This window comes from Bombus vancouverensis, chromosome 15 (assembly GCF_051014615.1).
Source record: "Bombus vancouverensis nearcticus chromosome 15, iyBomVanc1_principal, whole genome shotgun sequence".
NCBI classification, from domain to species: Eukaryota; Metazoa; Arthropoda; class Insecta; order Hymenoptera; family Apidae; genus Bombus; species Bombus vancouverensis.
Genome location: NC_134925.1, coordinates 10,122,130 through 10,144,316, shown reverse-complemented (window position 1 = coordinate 10,144,316; position 22,187 = coordinate 10,122,130). Strand labels below are relative to the sequence as shown.

The window sequence follows — 22,187 nt, the reverse complement described above, 5'->3', positions numbered from 1 at the left end:
GCTGGCAGGAGTGAACGTCGAATGGTTTTGTAGTTTGGTTGGTTCGCGTTAGTTCGGCGGTGCGGCGGTTTGGCGTCTAGTGAGCCGGCTGGTCGAGGGGTGGCGGTGCGGTAGTGTCGCGCCGAAACAACCCTCAGTCTAAAAGCTACCGCGGTCGGGTGCGTGTCTTTACTAACGTCTTTCTGCGCGATTATTTGCCGCATACGTCCATTTACGTTTCTCTTAATAGTGTATTGTTCTGGACCTGACCTCGGATGCCCTGCTCGAGTATCATAGTGCGGTTCTTTGTCGATCCAACAGATTGAAGGTCAAGTTAACTTCCGGAGCGAGTTGACGAATCAGCGGAGGAGTATCTAAACGGACGCGTTACCAGAGATCATCGTTTCGGTGAGTCTTTTGATCATGTGCCAGATATGCATTCGCCAGTGACATAACGAGATTCTTTGAGGAATTTCTGGTCGGAAACGCGAACATTCGTTATAGATCGATAATCGTCGCGAGTCTTCGATCTATGAAAAAATATTCCATTTTTACAGTATCAAGTTCTTGCAGTCATATAAAAATACTATTAAATGACACGCACTTTAATGTACTTGAATCTAATAAATTACTATATAAGCATTATAATAAATACGATAATCCGTAAATACTTTTTGTAGCCATTGTAGATATTCGATTGACAATTAACTTGCCTCATGACCTATCGCTTTTTATATCGAATTTTTCACTCTAGTTGCGTCTTCTTCGACATTGAAATGTAGGGCGTATATCTTATAACGCAGAATAAAATATAGCGTGTTTGGGCGCGATGAAAGATCCTATTATTTGTTCTTTATTTAAGCTGCTAAGTAAACACATGACTTTTGAATGTTAATTTTTAGTGTAGTAAATGAAGACGATGTTTAACATTTTTTTCGATAACGTCTTGTTAATGTTATTCGATGCTGTTTATTGACTGTTTTGTGCGATAGGCAAGTTAGGCACGTAGAAACAGTACATATGTGATATATACGACGTAATATATTAGAAATGAAACTAGCTAGTTCTCTTTTCTTTTAATCGATGTCAGTCTCGTCTAATTCGATCGAATTCAGTTGTCATGCGAAGAATCTTTCGATCGAAACGTTCCATTTGTTCGCCATTAATCCACCATATTGGATCGATACTTATCGAATAGCGATACTTTGTTCATTATATGTATATGCAAAGAATCATCGCAGAATTTTTCATCGAAACGATATCTTAGTTTGAAGACGATTTCGTTCTCGAAATTCGAAAACGATTACATTTTCGTCCGATAAATATTCAGTGCCAAAAATAAGATCAGCTGAGCTTTGTTTAGGCTTTTTTTAACATGTTTAGCTTCTAGATAAATTCCAAACGTTGCGATTGTGACATCTTTGCTACGAATAAATCGGTCGAACGATTAACCTAAAATGATCGGAAACAAACACGATCGTGATATATAGAGCAAACATTGAAGGGTTAGGTTACAACACCTTTTCTTGGTATCGCATTTTTGTAACTTGTTTCGACTTTCGATGAAATGAATTCAAAGGCAACCGGCAATCGTATACGCTCTTTAACATTGATCCTTGAACAACGCGACAAAGAAATATTATCGATTTCTTCCTAGAATTACTAATTAGGATATGATATTCTACAAAAGATATATTTATTTACAGTGGTTAGGTTTCGGCGTTCGAAATATTCGCATTGTACGATCGAAAGATGATTTTTCATCGTGCGTATGAAAATCATTTTTGATATTATTATGTATTATTAAAATGTGGATATTTATATACAAACATTTATTGTTGTGAAAATAAGGAAAAGATTAAAATCTAGACAAAGATTAGTTCATCTACTGAATATTATGACGAATAGCAACTGTACCTTGGATATTTTACATGTTTTCGTAAATTATATGTATTCTATGTATTTTTGTATTTTTAACCTTTAACTACTAGTACGAGATTCTAGAAAAACGTTTACAAAGATCGTGATAATTTTGCTCTAAAACAACGCATGAAATAACATCTCGCTAATCTTCAGTTAGATAGCGCTTTGTAATCATAACCTACAAATCAACATTAAAATTTTTCAACGACACCTTAGAATGTCAGCGGAAAGTTAATATATTTCCATTTCGCTTGGATGTAATTTCACTTTATAATTTTTCTTTTCTTTTGACTTCTACACCGTATATCTCACATAATTTTGCAAATTACGTACATCCTACGCACAGCTATATCTGTCACTTTCTCGCGAATGCAAAAAAATCCGTAATCCGTACTATTTGCGAAACGTTTAGTACGTTGGGTTTATTTCAAGCGTAGATTTTAAGCCTAGGAAAGCTCTGCGTGTCTCGTTGAAAACGATACGTAAGATACAAGTTAACAAGCTGCGAAAAAGAGCGAACAGTACAAGCGTATGTGTATCGAAGATCGACGGACACGCTTTATATTTGCAGTTTTATAAAACATGCGATCGAGCTGCGCTCGAGGACACTCGAGGACGCTCGAGGATGCCCGAGGACGCTCGAACCACACAGGCCTCGCTTCCTTCGGTATTAAGCACGTATGCGGTTAATTACGTTTTCAAAGATGAAGCTTTCGAGTGAGTCGTCGATGTTCCCGCCTGCATGCATATTCATTTATGCATATACAGCTTCGTCGACTTTATCGGTGTCTTACGTATGTTATGACCTTATGAACGGGGATTGCCTTTGCATTGTTGATAATACGAGAAAACGAACCAATTTCTAGAAACGGAAAGCCATTTAGATCGTTGCATTTCTTCGTTTCACCAACAAATCCAGTTCCGTTCGATTTTCAATGAGGCTTCTTTATTATTCTCTGGTAACCTTTCGACGCGAGATATTTTTATTTTCGTGAATAATTCGGTTACGATGTAGTATGAATAAAATTAAGATAGCAACTACGATTAAAGGGTTGACAGGAATATTTCGAGCAGGCTAGTCCGATTGGGGTTGGCACGGGTTCCTAGAGTCGAGGTCAAAAGTTCACGCGCTCTCCGAGTGGCCAAACTACGTTTCACCTGCTGTTCTCCACTGTTTTCTCTGATTCTGCCGGAAACAAGAGTAAATCAAAGATAATCATCGCTAGGAACGTTAAAAGGTGTCGGTATATTTTTCCGAACTCTCGAACGGAACAAATTTTCGCGGCATAAAATGTTATTCCGCGACTGTTTCCCCCTTTTTTTCTCTCTTCTCTCCTTTTCTGTTTTCTTTCTTCCCCTATTTTCCCTTTTTTAATGTCACGCTCTTCTATCGGCTTTATAAATATCAAGTCGGTCGACCTATAAATATTGAGTAGCTTCTATAAATATCGATTAAAAGTGTATGGGTACGTGCTAAATTATCATGCTTAACGGTCAATGGGATAATTGAATTTTCCCATAAAAGAACCATGTAAGGCCTAAAATATTGCCACAGAGTAGATTTTGATCGGCATCTTCATTAGACGTTTCTTTGTGACAATAGTAGAAATATTTTCTATATTATTAAATATGTTGGAGGATGTAGAGTTGTACGCTACGTGCAGACACTTGTAACGCTAAATGTAGAAGCGAAAAGAACGTTTGAAAAAAATGTTGGAAGAAAAACTTGCGGGGGAAATATAGAACTAGATTTCTTTAAAAACTTGACGCTTCTCATGCTCAATAGGTTGCAGACAGTTGTTTGTGAAGAAGGAAGGTCGACGAAATGTTAACTATAAGATAAATATTAATTCGATTATTGTACATGTTCATTATGTAAATCTCGTCTTGGTGAAAGTTACAAAATAATTTTCTAATTTTAATATCATTTTATGATCGAAGAACAGGAGGATTCTAATTAAGTACAGAGGTGATAAAAGTATTTTAAGTATTATAGGCATCAATGTTCAGTGGCATTATCTTTAACGCTTACATATTACGCACTTAAGGCGGCTATTCATGCTGTATACTAACTTTTTCTTAGATATATGTTTGCAGTAAATATCTCGTAATTTCTACCTATTACATTTTCACAGTAGTTTCACATTTTACCAATGCAGTAACCTCCCTCTCTTTCTCGATTCTCTCTTCTACAAGAACCGAGAATTTTAGGGTAGTTTTATAGTCATAAAGCACAGTGTATTATTGTACCGTAAGTGCATTTGCATTTGTGGTAACTCGACACCCTCAGACCGTGCGTCCATATGCATCCATGTGCGTCGTTTCATCGCTTTGTATGCACAGCGATACACAGTGGAATTTCGCCAGTAAAAATGAAACTTTGCAAATCCTATCTAAATTCTATCTCCCTTCAATGAAGTCGCTAATCGGATCAGGAATCGAGAAAATTGTCAAGATCCGCGAACCTTCCAATCTTCCGTTCGATATTTTAATCTCTCAATTCGCTTTGTTTCCGCCGTTCGCCAGACCAAACCGTTCCAACTTACCTGTCTGACTATGCATATTTCGTTATCCGTCAACCTGCCAGTTATCGCATATCCGGATGATCGATCGTTCAAAGTTCGACGAACGAGAGAAAGAAGACAAGAACGCAAACAGCCAAACGCACGAACAAGGACCCAGTCGATAAATTATTTTTAGAACGTTTGCTTGGCCAACGCGGAATTAACGATCGAACCTGGCAAACGAGGACGATACGATCGAGGTCAGTCGCGATTAACCTGCGAGGAAACGATACGTTTACCTTGAACGTTGGATTTTCCCTGCGGTAGCCCTTTAGCCGCGAAGAATACGCATCTTGCACAAAAGGATTCTCTCCCTCGATAAACTCGACAAAATATCATGTACGGAGGCCCTTTGCGACACTTAAACTGAAAATATTGCAAGTACAATGGCTCACGAAGCTATTTGAATATATACCACAGAAATATTTTACAATCGATATTTTACAATATTTTACAAATATTTTACTGTTCGCGTTATACGAATTGCTCGTAGAGCAAAATGGTCGACCGCACTTTTTCAAAATTTTGCCTTCCGCGGAGTTAACTAATTCCAGCCGGATCAGCGGTTCGTATAAAACAAAACATTTCGATATTTTATTAGCAACGAGTCAGGACTACTGTAACCATACTGATAGAATTTGGGACTAATCTGAAAATGTATATAAAAGTGGTTTACTGCGAACATACGACTAACAAAAAGTTGTTACACGGTACGAGTTATCGTTTTTAAGCGTAACGTTAAATTAATAACGCATTTCATTCCAAACTCGATCGAAAAGGTAGCTTTGAGCTGGAATTATTCGACGACATATGGAATTAAAAAATTCGCTCTTTCATAAACGAAACGCGATTCATCGTGTTTTTCATCTGCGCCTTTGTTTCAGCATATCAAACGCGCGAGGTGTACGAATTAAAGATAAAACGTAATAAATCGTATCGATGCGACAGGGTCGCTGGCAGAATCGAAGGGACTTTGGCAAAGTGCGATCGTTTGACGCGATAACGTAAATCAACTGTTAATTGCGTGATACCGATGCACTGTTGTACAACCTCGTCGTTAATCCACCGATAACGTCGAGCTTTTTGTCGTCGAGGACGACATTTCGGGTTATTTGGCCAACGTTCCCGAAATCTTATTAATGGTTTTTCGCCCAGTCGCGACGGTGCACAACCTGGAATTCCATAGAAGTCGCGTTTCCATGTTGTTTCAACGATACGATGCAATTTGTTAATGAAAGTCGCACTTTACCTTAGTTTCCGTCTCGATGTGGAATAAGGTTAGAGCATTAGCCGAGATTGAATCAGAAACTCTGTTGGCTCTACCAAAGGAGAATTAATTTTGACTTTAACCGGATTCGTAGGAAGCGCGCGAGAATTGTTCGCTCGAAAAGGTTGCTTTGTTACGCGTACCGAGATATAACTAGTAACAGCACCAAGTTCAATACGTTCATAAGCATCCGATGACGTTGCTCGATTTGTAGTAACAGTATGTGAGCACTGTGTACGAATTAACGATGAATTAGCAATTGGAAGCATCATTTACCGTTCTTTTATGCAATCACTCGAGCGCGGACCAAACAAGCCACTGTCGACTATTGTTCCATTAGCAACATTATCTATTATTTATTTGTAACACATCGATGCAAATGACAGATCTATATCCACGTGCTTCGATGATCCACAAGTGCGACGATAATAGCAAGGTAATAGTGATTATTAAGCGTTGCGAGAAAATACCTAGCAATTTCGATTCTTAGTTTTCGAATAATTCGTGGCCTATCAACTTCTAATCTCTCTGCAGATAAATTCTCTCTTACCTGTAGCTCGACGATCAAACGAGTTGAAGATCAACGAATTAACGAATCCCTTGAACGACAACGCTTATAGATGCCAAGTTGTTCACCGTATATTAACTCCGATATGCCGACTAGATCCATATTTTGGAATAGCTTAGCGGTTTCTTTATTAACGTCACGAGGGCACACGATTTTTCTAAAAGGAAAGAAGAGGAAGAAATATACGAAGAAGACTTGTAATAGGTCAGAATAGGATTCAGCAGATCCTAGCTTTCTATACTCGTGAGAGAAATCAAATTTTATTGAATTTATCGTGCCATACAAGTGCGTTATTTACGCGTAACTCTTATTAGAGATAAAAGAGGAAGATCCAGTTTCGGGAAACTTTACGTTTTAATTCCAGTCTTGGAGACGATCCAATCGCTGAAGGCAGCAACCTCTGTGTGAACACCAGGGTAGCCAGGTCTGGCGCAGCCGTAACCCCAGGACACTAGGCCAGCCAAACGTCCACCAATAGTCATGGGGCCGCCAGAGTCCCCTTGGCAAGCGTCCTTTCCTCCTTCTGGTATCGCCGCGCAGATTTGTCCCTCGGGCAATCCTCCGTATGATTTGTAGGCTTCGTTACAGGAGCTCTTCGATACGATAGGCACATCGACAGTTTTAAGGATCTCGGTAGTGCTACCGCCTTCTCTCGTCGCACCCCATCCGGTGATTGTCGCGGTGATTCCCACGGCGGATTCTTCGTCTTGTTTGAAGATCTTGATAGGATTACGCGTTTTGTCCAACACGAAGGGACTCGAAACTCGTAGCACGGCCACGTCGTTCATTGGTACTCCGTACCAATTCGTCGTATAGTTCTCATGGACGATTACTTCAGCTACCTTGTGTGAGCTTCCGCCAATGGATTTTATCGTCGTTCCGGCTTTCACGGTGATCCATTCGGGTGGATAAGACATGCAGTGAGCAGCTGTTATCACCCATTTGTCCGAAATGATGCTACCACCGCAGAAGCCGATGCCGGAACTTTGAAGGGACACTTGGTGTGGTACATCCTCGATCCTTGCGTTCGTTCCACCGATGATTTGCCCGGTTGGAAATAGGGAGTTCAAGATCGGTCTTTGCAGCGGCGGGGTCGCTGGTGGAATAATAATTTTATCTTCGGTTTAAAGCATACGGGAAACGATTAAAATGATTTATGCAGGTTCACGCTTTTATGAACGCGATTAAAGAAACGGTAGGTAGATTGCGGATATTTATATACACGTGGTACTTATATTTTTACGAGCACGGTTGATGCAGTGGATTTTAAATACGTTTAACGAATAGCGTGGGATTTTATAAATAGCCGAATTAAGTAGAAAAGCGTCCGGGTGTTATAAGAAGCGTTGACTTTGTAGATTTCCAATATCTTTATCAAAGGCTCGGGAGACTTTACCAAATATTTTCAGTTGCAATTTTGCACATAAACGTTAGCAACAGAAAGTGATCGAGTCAAGCATCGCAAAGTCAATCGAACATTTCGGTAAATAACGAGTTATTGAATATCTTAAGTTACAATTTCTTTAGATGAATTTGAGTAGCGAAAAGTGAATGGGTATGGTTGAGAATAAAGAACTTACCTGTCGCGGCAGCCAACAAGGCGAGTAAACTCAGTTGTGTGAACATCTTGCTTGCCAAGGAGTTGCAATGTTTGTCTGCCTTTCTACAAAATTTGTGGTGTATTTATATGAAAATGAGTCACAAACAATAAATATATCGAACAAAGGGTATTATTGGTGGCATCGATAAGAGCTAGAACCAGAATTCGTAAAGCCACCGTACTTTACGCGGATTTCGTATGAAATCAGCCGTATCAATCAAAATTTATCGTTTTGACGGTAAGCTTTCTTCTTAATTTTTTGCTTTCGTTTTACCTGTTTACGTTTAATTTATGCTTTTTCATTAAAAAGGTATAATAACGCATGCATACGCTGATGTATACATATTTCTTGTAAATTATTATGGGACGTGGACGTGTATTTTTTACATCTTTATTAGCATAACAAAGAAAGTGGTAAATTTATTAAAATTTATTTATTTTATTTATTTAAATTTGACGCCTGTCCTATCCGCTATGTAACAAGTATTTTAAATTTATAATATAAAAATGATAGCATAAACGTCTGTAGTTTATTAACAAATATATCTTGGTATTTATAGAACTCTAATCTAAATCCCGATAAAAATTTTGAGACTAATTTGATAAAAAAAGTTCCAAGTCCGTTCAAAATCTAAATCTGCGTTTAGTCGTTTATAGACAGCGTTGTTCGCAATAGCGACAGAGTAAGACGCAGCAGATACAGGCAAGAAGAAAATCTAATTTTATTATATCAGCACGAGATTATCGTTATGATATCGAATACAAAGAACATACGGCATAAAGGTGATAATTGGATTTTTGCTGATTTTTTTTTTTTATTTCGATGTCGCTTGCAATTAATTACTAATACAGTTGAAAAGAAAAAATATGCTTTTATGTTATACGTTTCGTAAGGATACGTCAGTTTAAAAGTAAATGAATCCTTTGTAAATGACCAAAGGTATGTTTAATATTACGATAATCGACAGTTTTGAAAAGTTCGCTACGATATAAAAATACAGATTTAATTTTACTAGCAAGTAAAATTACGTTTTAAAACTATTTATCACACTCTTCGTTTGTGATCCTTACGCGGAACGTTTCGAACGAGATAGTAATATTTAAATGTTTTAATCATTCCTTAACGATATTTTAGATTTATGCAAATTTTCACGTAATGACCAATAAAATAAATAAAGATCAAATTAATCGAAATTAATACTTTCTGTCGTAGATACAATCTATGCACGTACGTTATGCTTAATCTCTAAATGGAAATCGCTATATAAATTATTGGTTTTGTCGCGTGAGCGGTATTAAAATCGCGATAGTTACATCGATACTTAGTCCCGATATGACTTTACGCATAATACGATGAAGATTCTAAAAGCTCAAGTAGCAATCTTATCGTAGATCGTCTGGATTCACTGTGTATATTCTAATTTGTAAGATGTAACGACTAGTGGCCGACTAATCGATTAAGTCGACTATCCGGCCACTTTCCTAGGCGATGACTAGCCGGCGAGATTGATGGGCCTTAGATTTTTATTTACTCATACAGTGTAGAAATAAAAATACAATGTCCTCTCTTTACTGTCATCGGTCTAATTTGAATATTTTTTAATATATAGTAATGTAGTATACTTATTTATAGGTATGTAACATAATTGTTACGTTAAGAAATAAAAAATAATTATTTGTTTTTATTGAAATAAACTAAATAAGTTAACCAATTGAAGATTATATACAACTTAATTATTATAAAATAATAATTAGGGAGTAGGCGCCGCTATTTCTTAATTTTATCATAATAAAAATCTTCAAGACTTTCAAACGAAAAAACAACACGTAATAAAATAAATATAACAAACAATGATAAAAAAATTTCTCTTTGGATTAGCAATATTAAACAATTATTTTTTTCTTGTTTGATAAGCGGAGACGAGTAGTCGGCCGACTAGTCAGCTTCTTAGAAGCAGATTAATCGGTTAGTCGGCTAGTCGGCCAAAAGCCTAGTCGGTTGGTCGGCCAAAAGCCTGGTCGGTTAGTCGGCCAGAACCCTGGTCGGTTAGTTGGCTAATATCCTAGTCGGCATAACTCTATTAATTTGATTTGACTGTTTCTACATGTCGAAAGAAAGAAAGTCTCATTTACACGCATTATGTTTGTCGAAAACAAATTTATGAGATTTCCATATAGATTTTCAGACTGATCTAACATTTTATCAATATAACCACCACGATAGTTAGTATTTCAATACAGTTGATACAATTTTAAGAAATTTCGTAGGTCAACCTGATATATTAGGTGGTCTGAATAGTTTCTTTCGTTTTATAAGCAAATAATGGATGCACATTTTCCGTTTTATATTATTTTATCGAATTACGTGTGATCCATTTTGTTCTATCAAAATAAAGATCACAACGTTCGACAGATTAGGTTTCGTGTCTGTATAAAGATGCATCGTTGTAAAAGACGGGTCTGTAGAAGAAAGACACTTTTCGAACAACCTAATATTTATCAGCTCTTCTATTCTGAATGTTCAAGTATTTTCACCGGTCATTATACCTGCTACATTGTTCAGCTCGAATAAAAGGAAGCAAGGTTATGATAATAAAACAACATTTATTTTCTGTACAGTCGCTATTTACATGGCTGACGGATATTATTAGAAAATTTAACAAACTTTTTAATAACAAATCTTGAAAAAGGTAAATAAAAAGAAAGAAAGTTTTTCACGTATCATTTGTCCTTAAATTTGCACGTACATGTATACCGTATCTACAGTATACCGCGACTAGAATCGTTATCGACACAACCTGTGCACTGATTCGTCGAGTACTTTTTTAAATTCAGGAAAGGGTTGTTCGCGAGTTAGATACGAGCGTGTTGCCTGATCCACGAGCCATAGTGGGAAACGTCGGTGTAAACGCCTGGATACTTAGCAGTTCCGCAGCCCATACCCCAAGAGACGATTCCCACGAGTTTGCCATTGACAACAAAGGGACCACCAGAGTCACCTTGGCAAGAGTCTTTGCCTCCCTTCGCAACTCCAGCGCAAATTTCCCACTGAGGAATTCCTCCGACCTCCTTGTACGCTGCGTTGCACGCCGGTCTCGAGATTAGAGGAACCGATACCTTGCGGAGACGCAGCGGAAGCTGACCGGATTCGGTGGTACCCCAACCGGTGATCAGTCCGTATTTGTTAACAAGAGAATCGGGATTTCCTTGATACAGAGATATAGGTTTCCTGGCGTTGTTGAATTGGAACGCGTCAGAGTCCACCACGCGAAGCAGGGCGACATCGTTCGATGGGATACCGTGACGATCGCTGCCATAGTTTTCGTGTCTGATCACTTGCTGAACTCGGTGCACCGAACCACCGGAATTGACGTTGGTCGAGCCGGAACGTATGAGGTAGCCGCTGGCTGGGAAATCGGTGCAATGTCCAGCGGTTACCACCCAGTTCTTAGCGATTATGCTACCTCCGCAGAAGTGGCGACCATTGTGTTGCAAGCTCACTTGGTACGGCGCTGCCTCGATGGTCGTTTCCTCGCCACCTACGATGCGACCGTCCATTCGCTGCACGAAGTGGTGCACCGTCTGATTTGTTATCGGGTTCCCTGAAACACAGAGGCAGGGAGCTTTGGTAAGACTATAACGAGTTGTGTAGTTGATCTTCGTCGATGGAAGAGCTCGTGACAAATGTGATCCCTATCGAGAAGAGAAGTAGAAAATCTTATCACGCAATTTTTGTGAGTATCTGTAAGCTGTAAGGCGCTGTAATTGTAACGCGGCAGAATTATATTTAATTAGATAATCAAGTTTCGAAGCTCGTGGCAGAAGTCTTTGTGGATTAATCTTCGATCGCGTAAATTTGCAAATTCATACAGCGTGCATAATACGTAGAGATATATAAACGTCCAAATTATAGCACTCGTTACATCATTTAATCGAACTCATGAAAATATACATCTTGTCGCTCGTCGATTTACCGATATTATCAGTTCGCAAATTATTGCGCAAGAGTCGGAAAATAGTCGATTGTTTTTAGTTGACTTACGAGGTAAAAGATTAAATAAAGTAAAATTCCTTGGTATTTTATTACAGTAAATGTAACAGTTACATGTCCTAACACCAGCGTGTACGTGTTAACTTACCGGCCACTAGGGCGACGAAAGCGAGAAGTACGGTGAGCCTGTGCATCCTGAGAGTTACTTGCACTTTGGTCGATGACAGAGCTTGATGTGCGATACAGAATCGATATCCGTCGGGTTTTTATAGTGAAAATCAGTGGCTTTTAAAATAGACTATCGCACACTCTCGAAACTAATCTGAAATCTTTTTCTTGAATCGCCCGATGAGCTTATCTGGAATCACTTTTTCGTTCGATATTAATAGGTTTCTGCGCTGCAGAGGAGGTCAAGAGACACGCAGTTAAACTATTATCGATGGCTTTTAATCTAGTTTTCGAGAGAGCTATCGATCAATCGATGCTGAGGCTCGATTATTACGCACGTGTCACTAGGCAAGTTCGAAACGTCATCACGGTCTTTCCGTTTCAATTCGAGTTTCTCCCTTCGCTTCTCGATTAATTTTCAATCTGTCGAAATCTGCCGATCAAATCTGATCATCTTACCACTTCCAAGTATTTCGCTTATTACTTTTCTTTATCGATTAATTGTATCTCACCAGATGTTCGTTCAAGTAGGGAAAAAAAAATTATCATCGTGTATTTATTTTGATTCAGATAAACGTAATTTTGCACAATTATTTTTACGTTCCGATGTTTCTAGTCAACTTTGTCGCGTGTCCTCCAATTTCGCGCGATAATTGCAAATCCTCGGCGTAAAGTTCTAACGAAACGTCGAGTCGAATAAGAATTCTACCTCAAACTCGAAAAAGTCTTTTCAACGATAGAAAACTACGATCTGGTTGATAAGGACCCCGAGAAGGGTTTAAGCCGTTTCCAGGTTGTGACAGATTTCATTGACGCGTGAAATTTTGCAACTCGTCCCTGCGCGTCAATCCTTTATCCCTCGTTACTGACCTACATAGATAAAACTAAAGCAAAGTGCACGTTCGCCAGGAAAATCTCAACGATAGTAGTAGATAGTTGCGGTTTAATGACTTGCTACCTGCTACTTGGTGCTTACCGTGTTACTTTCATCAACATCATCAACAACGATCATTTACGAATTAATTATATCGGTAAATTACTAATGCGGCGTTTCTTATGTTATACGTTTCCTAATTTTTCTTACGATCACACCACGATAATCGCACGATTCCTAATTTGTAACATTTTCTTGCAAAATTTCATTCCATTCATTACGAAATTTACCATTGTCTTTTTCCTAGAAAAATATATTAACGACGATAATCTCTGATTTGTTGCTTGTAAAATTTCGATAACGATATTAGTTCGATCGAACTGAAGACAGTCCTGATGCTCTTAAAAAGATAAAACGCGTCCGTTCTTTTTACACGAGCTTCGAAGCTTTCCCTTCTACGTAAGCATTGCACAGTGTTGATGAATATGGAGGGGGTCGATATAGTTCAATCGATAGCGAGGAATTGGAACATGTAGAGAAGGAGTAGCTCTTTCGAGGCGTCTGTAATATAATATATCGCACGATATTCGTTGGACTGAAATCAAGCCGGTTTAATATTTCATCTTCCTAGCGTACGTATTCTGAATGTTGAACGGCTGCATGTACATGTACACGATCGGAAAATAGAACGGTAACGATTCGATAGTGTACACGTTGACGCGCGACATACATACGTGATTCGAAGGTTGTACAAAGTGGAAAATATCGAAGTTTTAACCGCGGTGGTGAGTGTCGCGTGTTGTCGAGCGATGATGAACGATGCGTGAAATCGCCAGGGTTTCCTAAGCCGAATAGCTTAAAGTAGCACTAACTGCTATAGACAGTCAATCGCCGTCAAAGTTATTCTTTTTGCTTTAAATCACTTTCTGTAACGTCACCACAGTATCGCCTAATTCCTGGCTTCCTTAAGTCCCTATACTCTTGACGATAAGTGCGTGTAACTTGGTTTTCTAAATAAAGTTATACGGATAAACTAATGTGGTAATGTAGTATGGATCGATAAATATTTTAGCATCGACTTGGTATTTACTTATCGTTAAATTATTGTTTATTCGACTTGTATTACTTCAGCAAAGTACCGTATCTGCGCTACAAGGCAATGGGCACACTGGCAACGATCTGTCGCCGTACAGTTTTGTCGCTTACGAAGAGGACGTTCAGTTTATATTTTATAATAGCGCGTTTGACGACGCGGCTGCAGCACGATTTTGTCGTTGTTAGGAAAAGAAGAAATTCGATTGATGCGAGCGAGAGCGATAAATTGTGGCGCATTGCCTCGCGGCACAGACACGGTGCTTTGGTTCTTGTGAAAATTGAATGCTGTGTATTTTGCAATTTCTCCTGTATAATTCAACTTTGAAGTTTGCGGACGCACAGAACGTTAAAAAAAGCTCGTAAAAGGTGTTGAAAGAAATCCCTGTTTCACTCACAGTTTATGTTTCTTACTCCAGAGAAATAAATGTTGATAGAATTTCGGCTGCTGTATTTAATTTTGCTTCAGAATTGTAAGAATGAAGCGTTCGTTATGGTATTTATAAAGAACGATACAAATTTCTGTTTGGCCTTCATTTCTCTACTCGTTGCCAGAAAAATTTCAATTTCTACAAAACGTCCGCATCTTAGAGCGTATTCTATTGCGATGGAATTTCGAATTGGCATTTGACGAATTTTTCTAGGAATTTTCTTCCTTATCTTGCTCGACACCCAGCGCTCTTCTATGTAATCTATGTCCCGAGGAGGGAAATGGAACGAGTATTTTCTCTTGATGACGATACTCGAAAATACTTTTTCTCTCTCTCTCTCTCTCTCTCCCTTTCTCTCTCTCGCTTTCGCAGTAAGCTCGCTGACATTTTTACATTTTTTACGAGTAACAACGTTGCTTGGCCAGCTAAGAGGATGAAACTCCGCAACAGCTATATAAATAATAAATATCCTCTTACGTATTACGCCGAGGAATAATCCTACTGTGTTCTTTACCTTCTTCGTGCCTTCTACGGTTCAAATCAAAACAAAACTTCGTTGTTTCCTTTACCTCGAATGCCCAATATCTTCAATTATCCTGCGTTCGTTCCCCATTAATTAAGAAATTAATTGCGCCATATCGCTGTGTGCACTGGCAATTTCGCGAAGGATGTTTGTCGAACTTGTAGACTGGCTTGTCCTGTACTGAACTCTTTTGGCAATACCAAACTCGAATCTCTGTGAAAACGTGCGTTTTACTCAACATATCGAGCATCGTCCATAGCGAAAGAGAAGCAGCAAGCCAGGTTCTTCCTGTAAACGAGACTCTGCTAGATCATTCCAATAAACCGTATCTATCAGATAACTGCAGAAAAGCGAAGGAACTCGTCCTTTAGCAAATCAGATGTGGGTAACATAACGAAATCTACTGTGAAAAAAGTTACACTGAACATAAAATACGGTACAAGTTGGTTCGTCCGGTAAAATGTTCCGGGTAACCGATGAGTTAGGACAATAGAGAAACACTTGCAACCCCAAGCAACCGCTGCTACGAGTCTCGATAATAGAGGTTGACGTTCGGATAACCGATGTTGAGCAACATTTCTCACGGAAACTGTGTTAAATTATATATCAGCTTGGACAAAACACAACGACTTCTGGGTACGCGTTAAAACTGAATAACTAAAAGTATTCACGAGCGTAGTTCGGATAATAAAGGCTCAAGTACGAGTTCATATAACCGACAGTAAACAAAAATTGGCTCGTTCGGTGCCGAGATAAACGAACTTCTACTGTATCTCATTTTTCCATACTTACGTCACGGAAGGTTTTGTTTTGAAATCTTTCATTGGCGCGTTAAGAAATATAGTTTGCTATGTACGAAGAGAACTATCATTTTTCCCTGGGAAGAAGACGCACGAACAACTGCATCGCGTTTACGCGAGATATGCGGAACTCATCTTAAAATTCTAAATATTTGGGTAGACACGAAGACGATTGGTTCTATTCCAAGAAATAGGTCATCGTTGCTGCGGCATAGGTAAAATACAAGCGAAAATTATTATCACGTACCGTCGGTTATCGCGAACAAAAGAACGAACCATTAGTTTGCTAGCACATTAACACGTGTACCAAGTCGTTATAATTCAAGATTCTTTGCCTCAGGCTCTATTAATCGCTCGCGTAAAGTTGCAGATACGTTTGGCAATGTATCAAACCTTTTGTTCGATTCAGAATTCCCATTCTCAAACTTCCGTAGGTGTTTGCGTACTTGGTACACTTTGTTGTTTAACCAAATGATCGTTTCTCGATTTTTAATCAAAGATCATTCCAATTAAAAATCGTTCTAACACGTTTATACATATTGAAGAGATGCGGCTTCGAGACACTTAACTACGTTGAATCCAGGTGTCTGTACGAGAGGAATTTTCATTCAGCTACAGTTATTGTATAGTAAAAGTATATTTCCTTTCACATTAATTAATAACAACTATTTTTTTCAACAATATTTATGAAGTATACAAATTGTAGGGTGTAAGGGATTTTTTTTTGGGAAATATTTCATCCGCCATTCTTGTAGCATTTTCGATAATCTCACAAAATAATGTTTGAAACAAAGATTAGTCAGCCTCGAATTGCCTTGAATTTGCAATAAAAAACTTTTTGAAAAATTGACTTTTTCAATAAAAAGTTACCTTGATTTTTGCAGATGGCACTGTGTATTTTTTGATTTGATAGGGTTGCAGCTGACGACTTACTGTATTACGACCTATGAATACGTAATTTCGTTGAAATAAAATTATTTTCCATATTAACGTTTCTAATTGCAAAAAAGGTCGTGCGAAGGCGATAGCGTAACGTGTCGTTGAGTTCGTCTTGGCGTTAGCTACAACCCTATCAAGTCAAAAATACACAGTGCCATGTGCAAGAATCAAGGTGACTTTTTATTGAAGAAGCAAATTGTTGAAAAATTCTTTTTATTGCTGTTTGCAACCAGGTTTCGAGTTTGTTTAACTCTTGCTCGAAACATCTCTTTGTGAGATTATTGAAAATGTCACGAAAATGCTGCACACTCTTAATCTTTGTAGCCTGTATACCCGAGATAAAAAATCAATATCCAAAATTAGCAACTTACTTCCTCTATTGACAATAACATGGAATCGTCGAATATTTCTTAGCCCGTAGTACGACGATCGGGCCAAATATAATATGCAGGGTGGTTGGTAACTGGTGGTACAAGCGGAAAGGGGGTGATTCTACGCGAAAAGAGAAGTCGAAAATATAGAATAAAAAATTTTTTTTTCAATTTTTCCATCGAGACAACGATCTACAGTGAGATCCCTTATAATGAGACACGATAAAGTGCACGCGTACCGAGCGAAAATTCAAAGTCGATTTTCTCGAAAACAAAGCCTCGAACGAAAAATTCCGCTTGTACCACCAGTTACCAACCACCCTGTATAATAGCTTGTTTACGTTTTCGGTCCAAAATTCTCGAACGTAAATCGTAGGTTAAGGGTTTAAGGAGCGTCATTCAGACGATCAATATTATCGTCAATATTTAAGGTTCTCAACATTATCGTACATAAGAGATCCTCTAGACAATCAGTATACATATATTATCGATACAATGTTAAGAACTTTAAATATTGACAGTAATATTGACAGTAATATTGACAATAGTATTGACAATAATATTAATCGCTTGAGCGCTACTATGTACACTAATGGGACTTTATCCCGTAAATTAAATACACGAATACGTAATTTAAGTTGCAAACTGTTCCATGTTGTATCGTACGATAGGATGAAATGATATTTCATCGTCGTCGGTAGAATTTTCTTTCTTTCAACTTCGAAACGCTGTTATAAGAACCTCGGCTATGTTGGTTCAGCAGTAAATGTTTGAATTAATCTTGAGCGATACTGTTGTCTCTTGTACATTGCTGGTCGTAAAACCACGAGTCGGTTCGTCAATTATTCAGGGCTGTGTGTACAGGAAATTCTTTGAAGCAGGCAATTCAGTTAAAAATAAACCACCTGTTTTTCACTGAAAAAATATTTTCTAACACATTTGATCTGGCATTTGTTCGTTTCTTTTTTTTTTCGCGAATGATGTTTCATTCGTTTCTCATATTCTCGTATACCTCTCCATTGATAAGTATGGAAATGGAAAATAAGAAAAGGCAGAAAATACATCGTTGATTAGTATGAATTACCAATGTAGAGTTTATCTAATGTTGCTCTCTTTACTTAGACTGTCCTACCTAAAGCTTTTACATTTTCTAAAATACGTTGGAATTTTCCAGCGAAACGTTTGCAGAGATTCGAAGCAATTATTTTTCGATCGAGACAAACGTTTACGAGAAAGAAATTCAAGGATGAAATTTCATTTCGATTTTTAACGATCCAGTTTACTCGCGAAGGGTTGAAACCACGGAATTGCGAGCATCGATATATCGTAGAGGAAATTTTTTCTACATATTCGAAATCTTGACGACCGTTTAATCTTTGACCATCTAAATTAATTGCCGTGTTTTTTATGAGATGTGCAGATATCCTGATACACTAGAGCCTCTCTTATCAGAACTAACAGGGATACAAAAGCGTTCGGATAATAGAAAAATCCCTTTCCTGATATGAAATTTTATTTAGTCATATACAGATTGGAATTGATCGATAGATTCCTGAAATCGCATGTTATTTTGCTTTCCGAGTCACATAATTTCTTTGGGATAAATAACTGCATAGAGTTAGATTAGAGTTCTTTTTGTACTTCGCACCGTTGAAGCTTTTTTCCCAATGTCACGATTGTTTCATCATTTCTTCATTATTTTCGTTTGCTGTTTCCATTTTTTCCCATTTTTATAAAATCGTTGCTATTATCGTCTTTATCGCAATGATACCACTTTATTATATCAGTATATCTAAGGTTTTTCTATAGTTAAGCGTTCTGTTACCCAGATATCTGAGGGATCAATATGCGCTTTAGATAATTTTCAATATCATGTTTTTTAATATCTCTGATTTTTCAACATCGTGTATCTTTACCAATTTTGCCATTATTATAGCCATTTTTGTGTCTTTAACGTTTCGATAATTGTACGATAAACTACGCTCCAAGTGGCTATCCTCCATCCGTTTTAATCGACGTACGTCTGGAATTTCCGAGAGATTGTGAAATTTTTTGACACGACGAACCATCGACAGTAGCCATTTCGAGCACCTTGCACGAAGATAAGCTGTTGCGTATTCCCGTAACACGAAAGTGGGTGGCTACATGTTTGAAACAGGGTCGAGTGGGACACGCGTTTGTATGGACTTTTTACGTTGCTTTTGCGTCCCCTGTCCATTTCCCAAGTGGGTGCCGCGTATTATGAAACGGCCTGTATATTATGCGTTTGTATTAATCATTCAGTGGACGAAGAAGGAGAATGACCCGAGTGGCGATTCTGACAAGCGTATCGTTCCCTTTCATGGCTATTACGCGTAACGCGACACGTAAAACGATGGGATGAATAGAATTTCCGTAGGATTAACGGCGAAGTTTCTATCGGTTTTTAAAGCTGCTCGTTTAAAAGTTAAGCCCACGTTGTAGGTGGGCTCTGTATGGAAAATGTTGCAGCAACAACCATCGGGGGTAAAGCGCGGATTTTCTCGGCATTCGCCTCGATTGTCAGAGAAGTTTTATCGAGAGCTGTCAGAGGCTGCCAGTGACGAGTCAGGCCATTCTACCGTGTTTCCGGTCTATCAATGGCACAGCTGGATTTCGTTTCCGCTTGTCGAGCGTGCACCCATTGCAACTGAGACGCGAATAAAATTAGCGGTGTCAGGACTGAAATCCCTAAAGCTAACGAAATAACCAGTTCGATATACAAATTTCATTTCAGACTACGGAACGACGTGCGTCTTGACAATGTGACAAGTAGGATATACAGAGTAATGGTGGCGCAATCGACGAAACAGTAATTCTATGTGAAATATATACAAAATAAGCGAACAAAAATAAGCTGGCAGGTAGTGGAAACGGCTATCCACCAAGTTTCGTCAAATACGTATTTTTATAATACAGATTCTAAATATTAATACCGAGGTGATCGTCGCTGAACATGCCCACAACAAATACTTTTGATTTTCGACAATAACGTTTATCAAACTTCTAACGATTAACGACAAATAACGATTAACCACGATCGACGGTTAACAACGATTAATAACAAATAACGATCAACACCGAACTCTCAAGAGTCGACGACTTGTTTCTCTAATTGTGTTTGCTTCGCTGAACCTTTCGCACTTCGCAGCTCGGGCCAGAACGAATCTTTTGGTTCAAAACCGAACAGATTCTTTTCTTTGTTACCCCTCGATATCCCCACTACGCGCGCGTTCGTTAGAAGTCCGCGACTATTGCCGCGTATGTGTTCTTCCGAATATTCGGCGAAAGAATCATAGGGATATCGATGGTACGTTAGGCCTGTCGGCCTTACGCTTTGAAGGTATAGCGCTTTGTGTCGCGAAGCCGTTGGAAATTTCCGTGGTCGAGTGCCACCACAATACGAATCAAGTATATACATAACACTGGGGTGTCGTTGTTGCTGTATAGCATCTAGTAGGCTTTAAAAATTCTACATATGCTGTCTTAACATTGTTCTTAGCCTGCACTGTGTTGTTGCAGCTAACGGGAGTAAGTACTATTTGTGTCACCAGAGTAGGTAGCGTGTAGGTAGCTCTAATAGGTAGCGAGAAGAAGCACTGAATGAAATTATCGATCTATTATATCCAAGGGATGACTCGCACAATGTCAGAATTTGGATGCTCGCGTGAACGTATGAACGCGCACCGACTATTAATAGTTTGATTAAACTTCGATCGTATCTACTTCCACTTACTACTACTACTACTACTACTATTTACTGTCCATTTATTTTTGTCCGCGGCTGTACTTGACAAATTTTAACAAACTCGATTTCCTCGAGAACGAGACGTCATGCGAAAAACCTTCCTTTGTATCTTCGACTTGTTTCTTCACGCGGAATCGCTTCCTTGTCGTCTATACGATACCGTGATCAGCGGGACCCGCTGGATTTCAGATTGAAAATCTGAACGCAAGCGTTGCGAACGCGAACGCTGGAGGAATCGGATCCAAAGGAAGACGACAGAAGGAACGGACCGTTCGTATTGTTCGTCGAGTGTGAAAGAAGAGAAAGAGAACGTAAGTCGAACACGGTATTATAGCTCGACCTCGGTTGACCCGAAATGAAAGCTAAGAGGAGGGGGTGGGAGAGAGCTGATTCTCTGTCTACTCTGTGACGTCAGAGGGTGGAAAAGCGAAAGAGTAGGAGAGGGAGAAGGTTGCTGCGTATAACGGTATCGAAGACTGACCGACCCCATTTACCACCGCTTTTAGTTCCCACTTTGGCCCAGGAGTATTAGCCTCCATGATTCTCGTGAAAGGATACAGAGAAATACTCGAAAGCTATTAGGTTCGAGAGCTTTTCGTCTAAATAAATCATTGCATTATCCTTATTTTCATCAGGCTACCACTAGCTTTTAATCGGAATTAACGTTTACACGACGTACCATTGCAACCGGAATTTTCAATTAATATATAATTAGCGTGTGACGTTCATTCTGTTACGCTGATCAAATACAATAGCCGGCAAAGGTATTTGGATATTTATACGAACAATTTCTCAATTTATTATTCGTGCCGTACAAAGGACTTTGTACAATACACGGTACGATTGTCACGAACACATTGCTAAAGTTTGAAACAAATCATTTCGAAACTGAAGACACAAATACGTTACAGATGTATAGAATGTTCGGTGAAAGTAATTGAACATTTATCGTAGAAGATTTTTAAATGAAATTTTCCTAACAAAACAAATTATGGAAAATTTATAAAATGTCTGCCAATGAAATTTCAAAATGTTTTCTATAACAACGCGCATAACACGATCGTACAAGTTTGGTGAGCCGTCACGTTAACAAACAACTGGTAAGTGCACGCAGAATGACACGATACCTCGCGATCATATATTTCCTATCGCGAAAGATTGACTTTCGTTCGTATCAGAGGTTGTTCAAGAATACCAAGCGTAAATAATTAGCAGGCGATGAAGGAATTGATATTCAGATGGAAGATCAGCCTCGTTATTTAATTACCAATGCCGGTACAGCTGTGCCAAGTCTTGTTGGGATCGGTGCGAGTCTCTGTGTTGTGAGTTAT

At 38.6% G+C, this 22,187-nt stretch overlaps 3 protein-coding genes across 18 annotated transcripts in view; 1 reads left to right on the top strand and 2 right to left on the bottom strand.

Moving 5' to 3' along the window:
- Window positions 1-78: 78 nt before the first annotated feature.
- pHCl-1 (pH-sensitive chloride channel 1) overlaps window positions 79-22,187 on the top strand; it is a 92,818-nt gene continuing 70,709 nt past the window's right edge. For 2 of the 16 annotated variants that reach the window (XM_033349896.2, XM_033349894.2), the window contains exon 1: window positions 83-387. The gene's annotated coding sequence lies outside the window, so the exon portion shown is untranslated. Of the gene's footprint in view, window positions 388-22,187 lie in introns of all 16 variants that reach the window. The other 14 variants (XM_076624724.1, XM_076624723.1, XM_033349902.2 and 11 more) reach the window with 12 other exon arrangements.
- Window positions 6,582-7,934, bottom strand: LOC117166161 (trypsin-1). Its single transcript, XM_033349914.2, has 2 exons — window positions 7,882-7,934; window positions 6,582-7,397 (listed from the first exon to the last, which is right to left on the bottom strand). The coding sequence occupies exons 1-2, from the start codon at window positions 7,925-7,927 to the stop codon at window positions 6,649-6,651; spliced, it is 795 nt and encodes a 264-aa protein (XP_033205805.1). The 5' UTR covers window positions 7,928-7,934; the 3' UTR covers window positions 6,582-6,648.
- On the bottom strand, window positions 10,486-12,204 carry LOC117166160 (trypsin Blo t 3). The gene is made up of 2 exons (XM_033349913.2): window positions 12,041-12,204; window positions 10,486-11,503 (listed from the first exon to the last, which is right to left on the bottom strand). Exons 1-2 carry the CDS (start codon window positions 12,084-12,086, stop codon window positions 10,755-10,757), a joined length of 795 nt encoding a protein of 264 aa, XP_033205804.1. The 5' UTR covers window positions 12,087-12,204; the 3' UTR covers window positions 10,486-10,754.

Excerpts from the sequence above, each read along its gene's own strand:
- LOC117166161 (XM_033349914.2), bottom strand. The coding sequence starts at position 7,927 with ATGTTCACACAACTGAGTTTACTCGCCTTGTTGGCTGCCGCGACAG. Across the intron at positions 7,398-7,881 it reads CTTGTTGGCTGCCGCGACAG|CGACCCCGCCGCTGCAAAGA; the intron begins GTAAGTTCTTTA and ends TTATTCCACCAG.
- LOC117166160 (XM_033349913.2), bottom strand. The coding sequence starts at position 12,086 with ATGCACAGGCTCACCGTACTTCTCGCTTTCGTCGCCCTAGTGGCCG. Across the intron at positions 11,504-12,040 it reads TTTCGTCGCCCTAGTGGCCG|GGAACCCGATAACAAATCAG; the intron begins GTAAGTTAACAC and ends TCTGTGTTTCAG.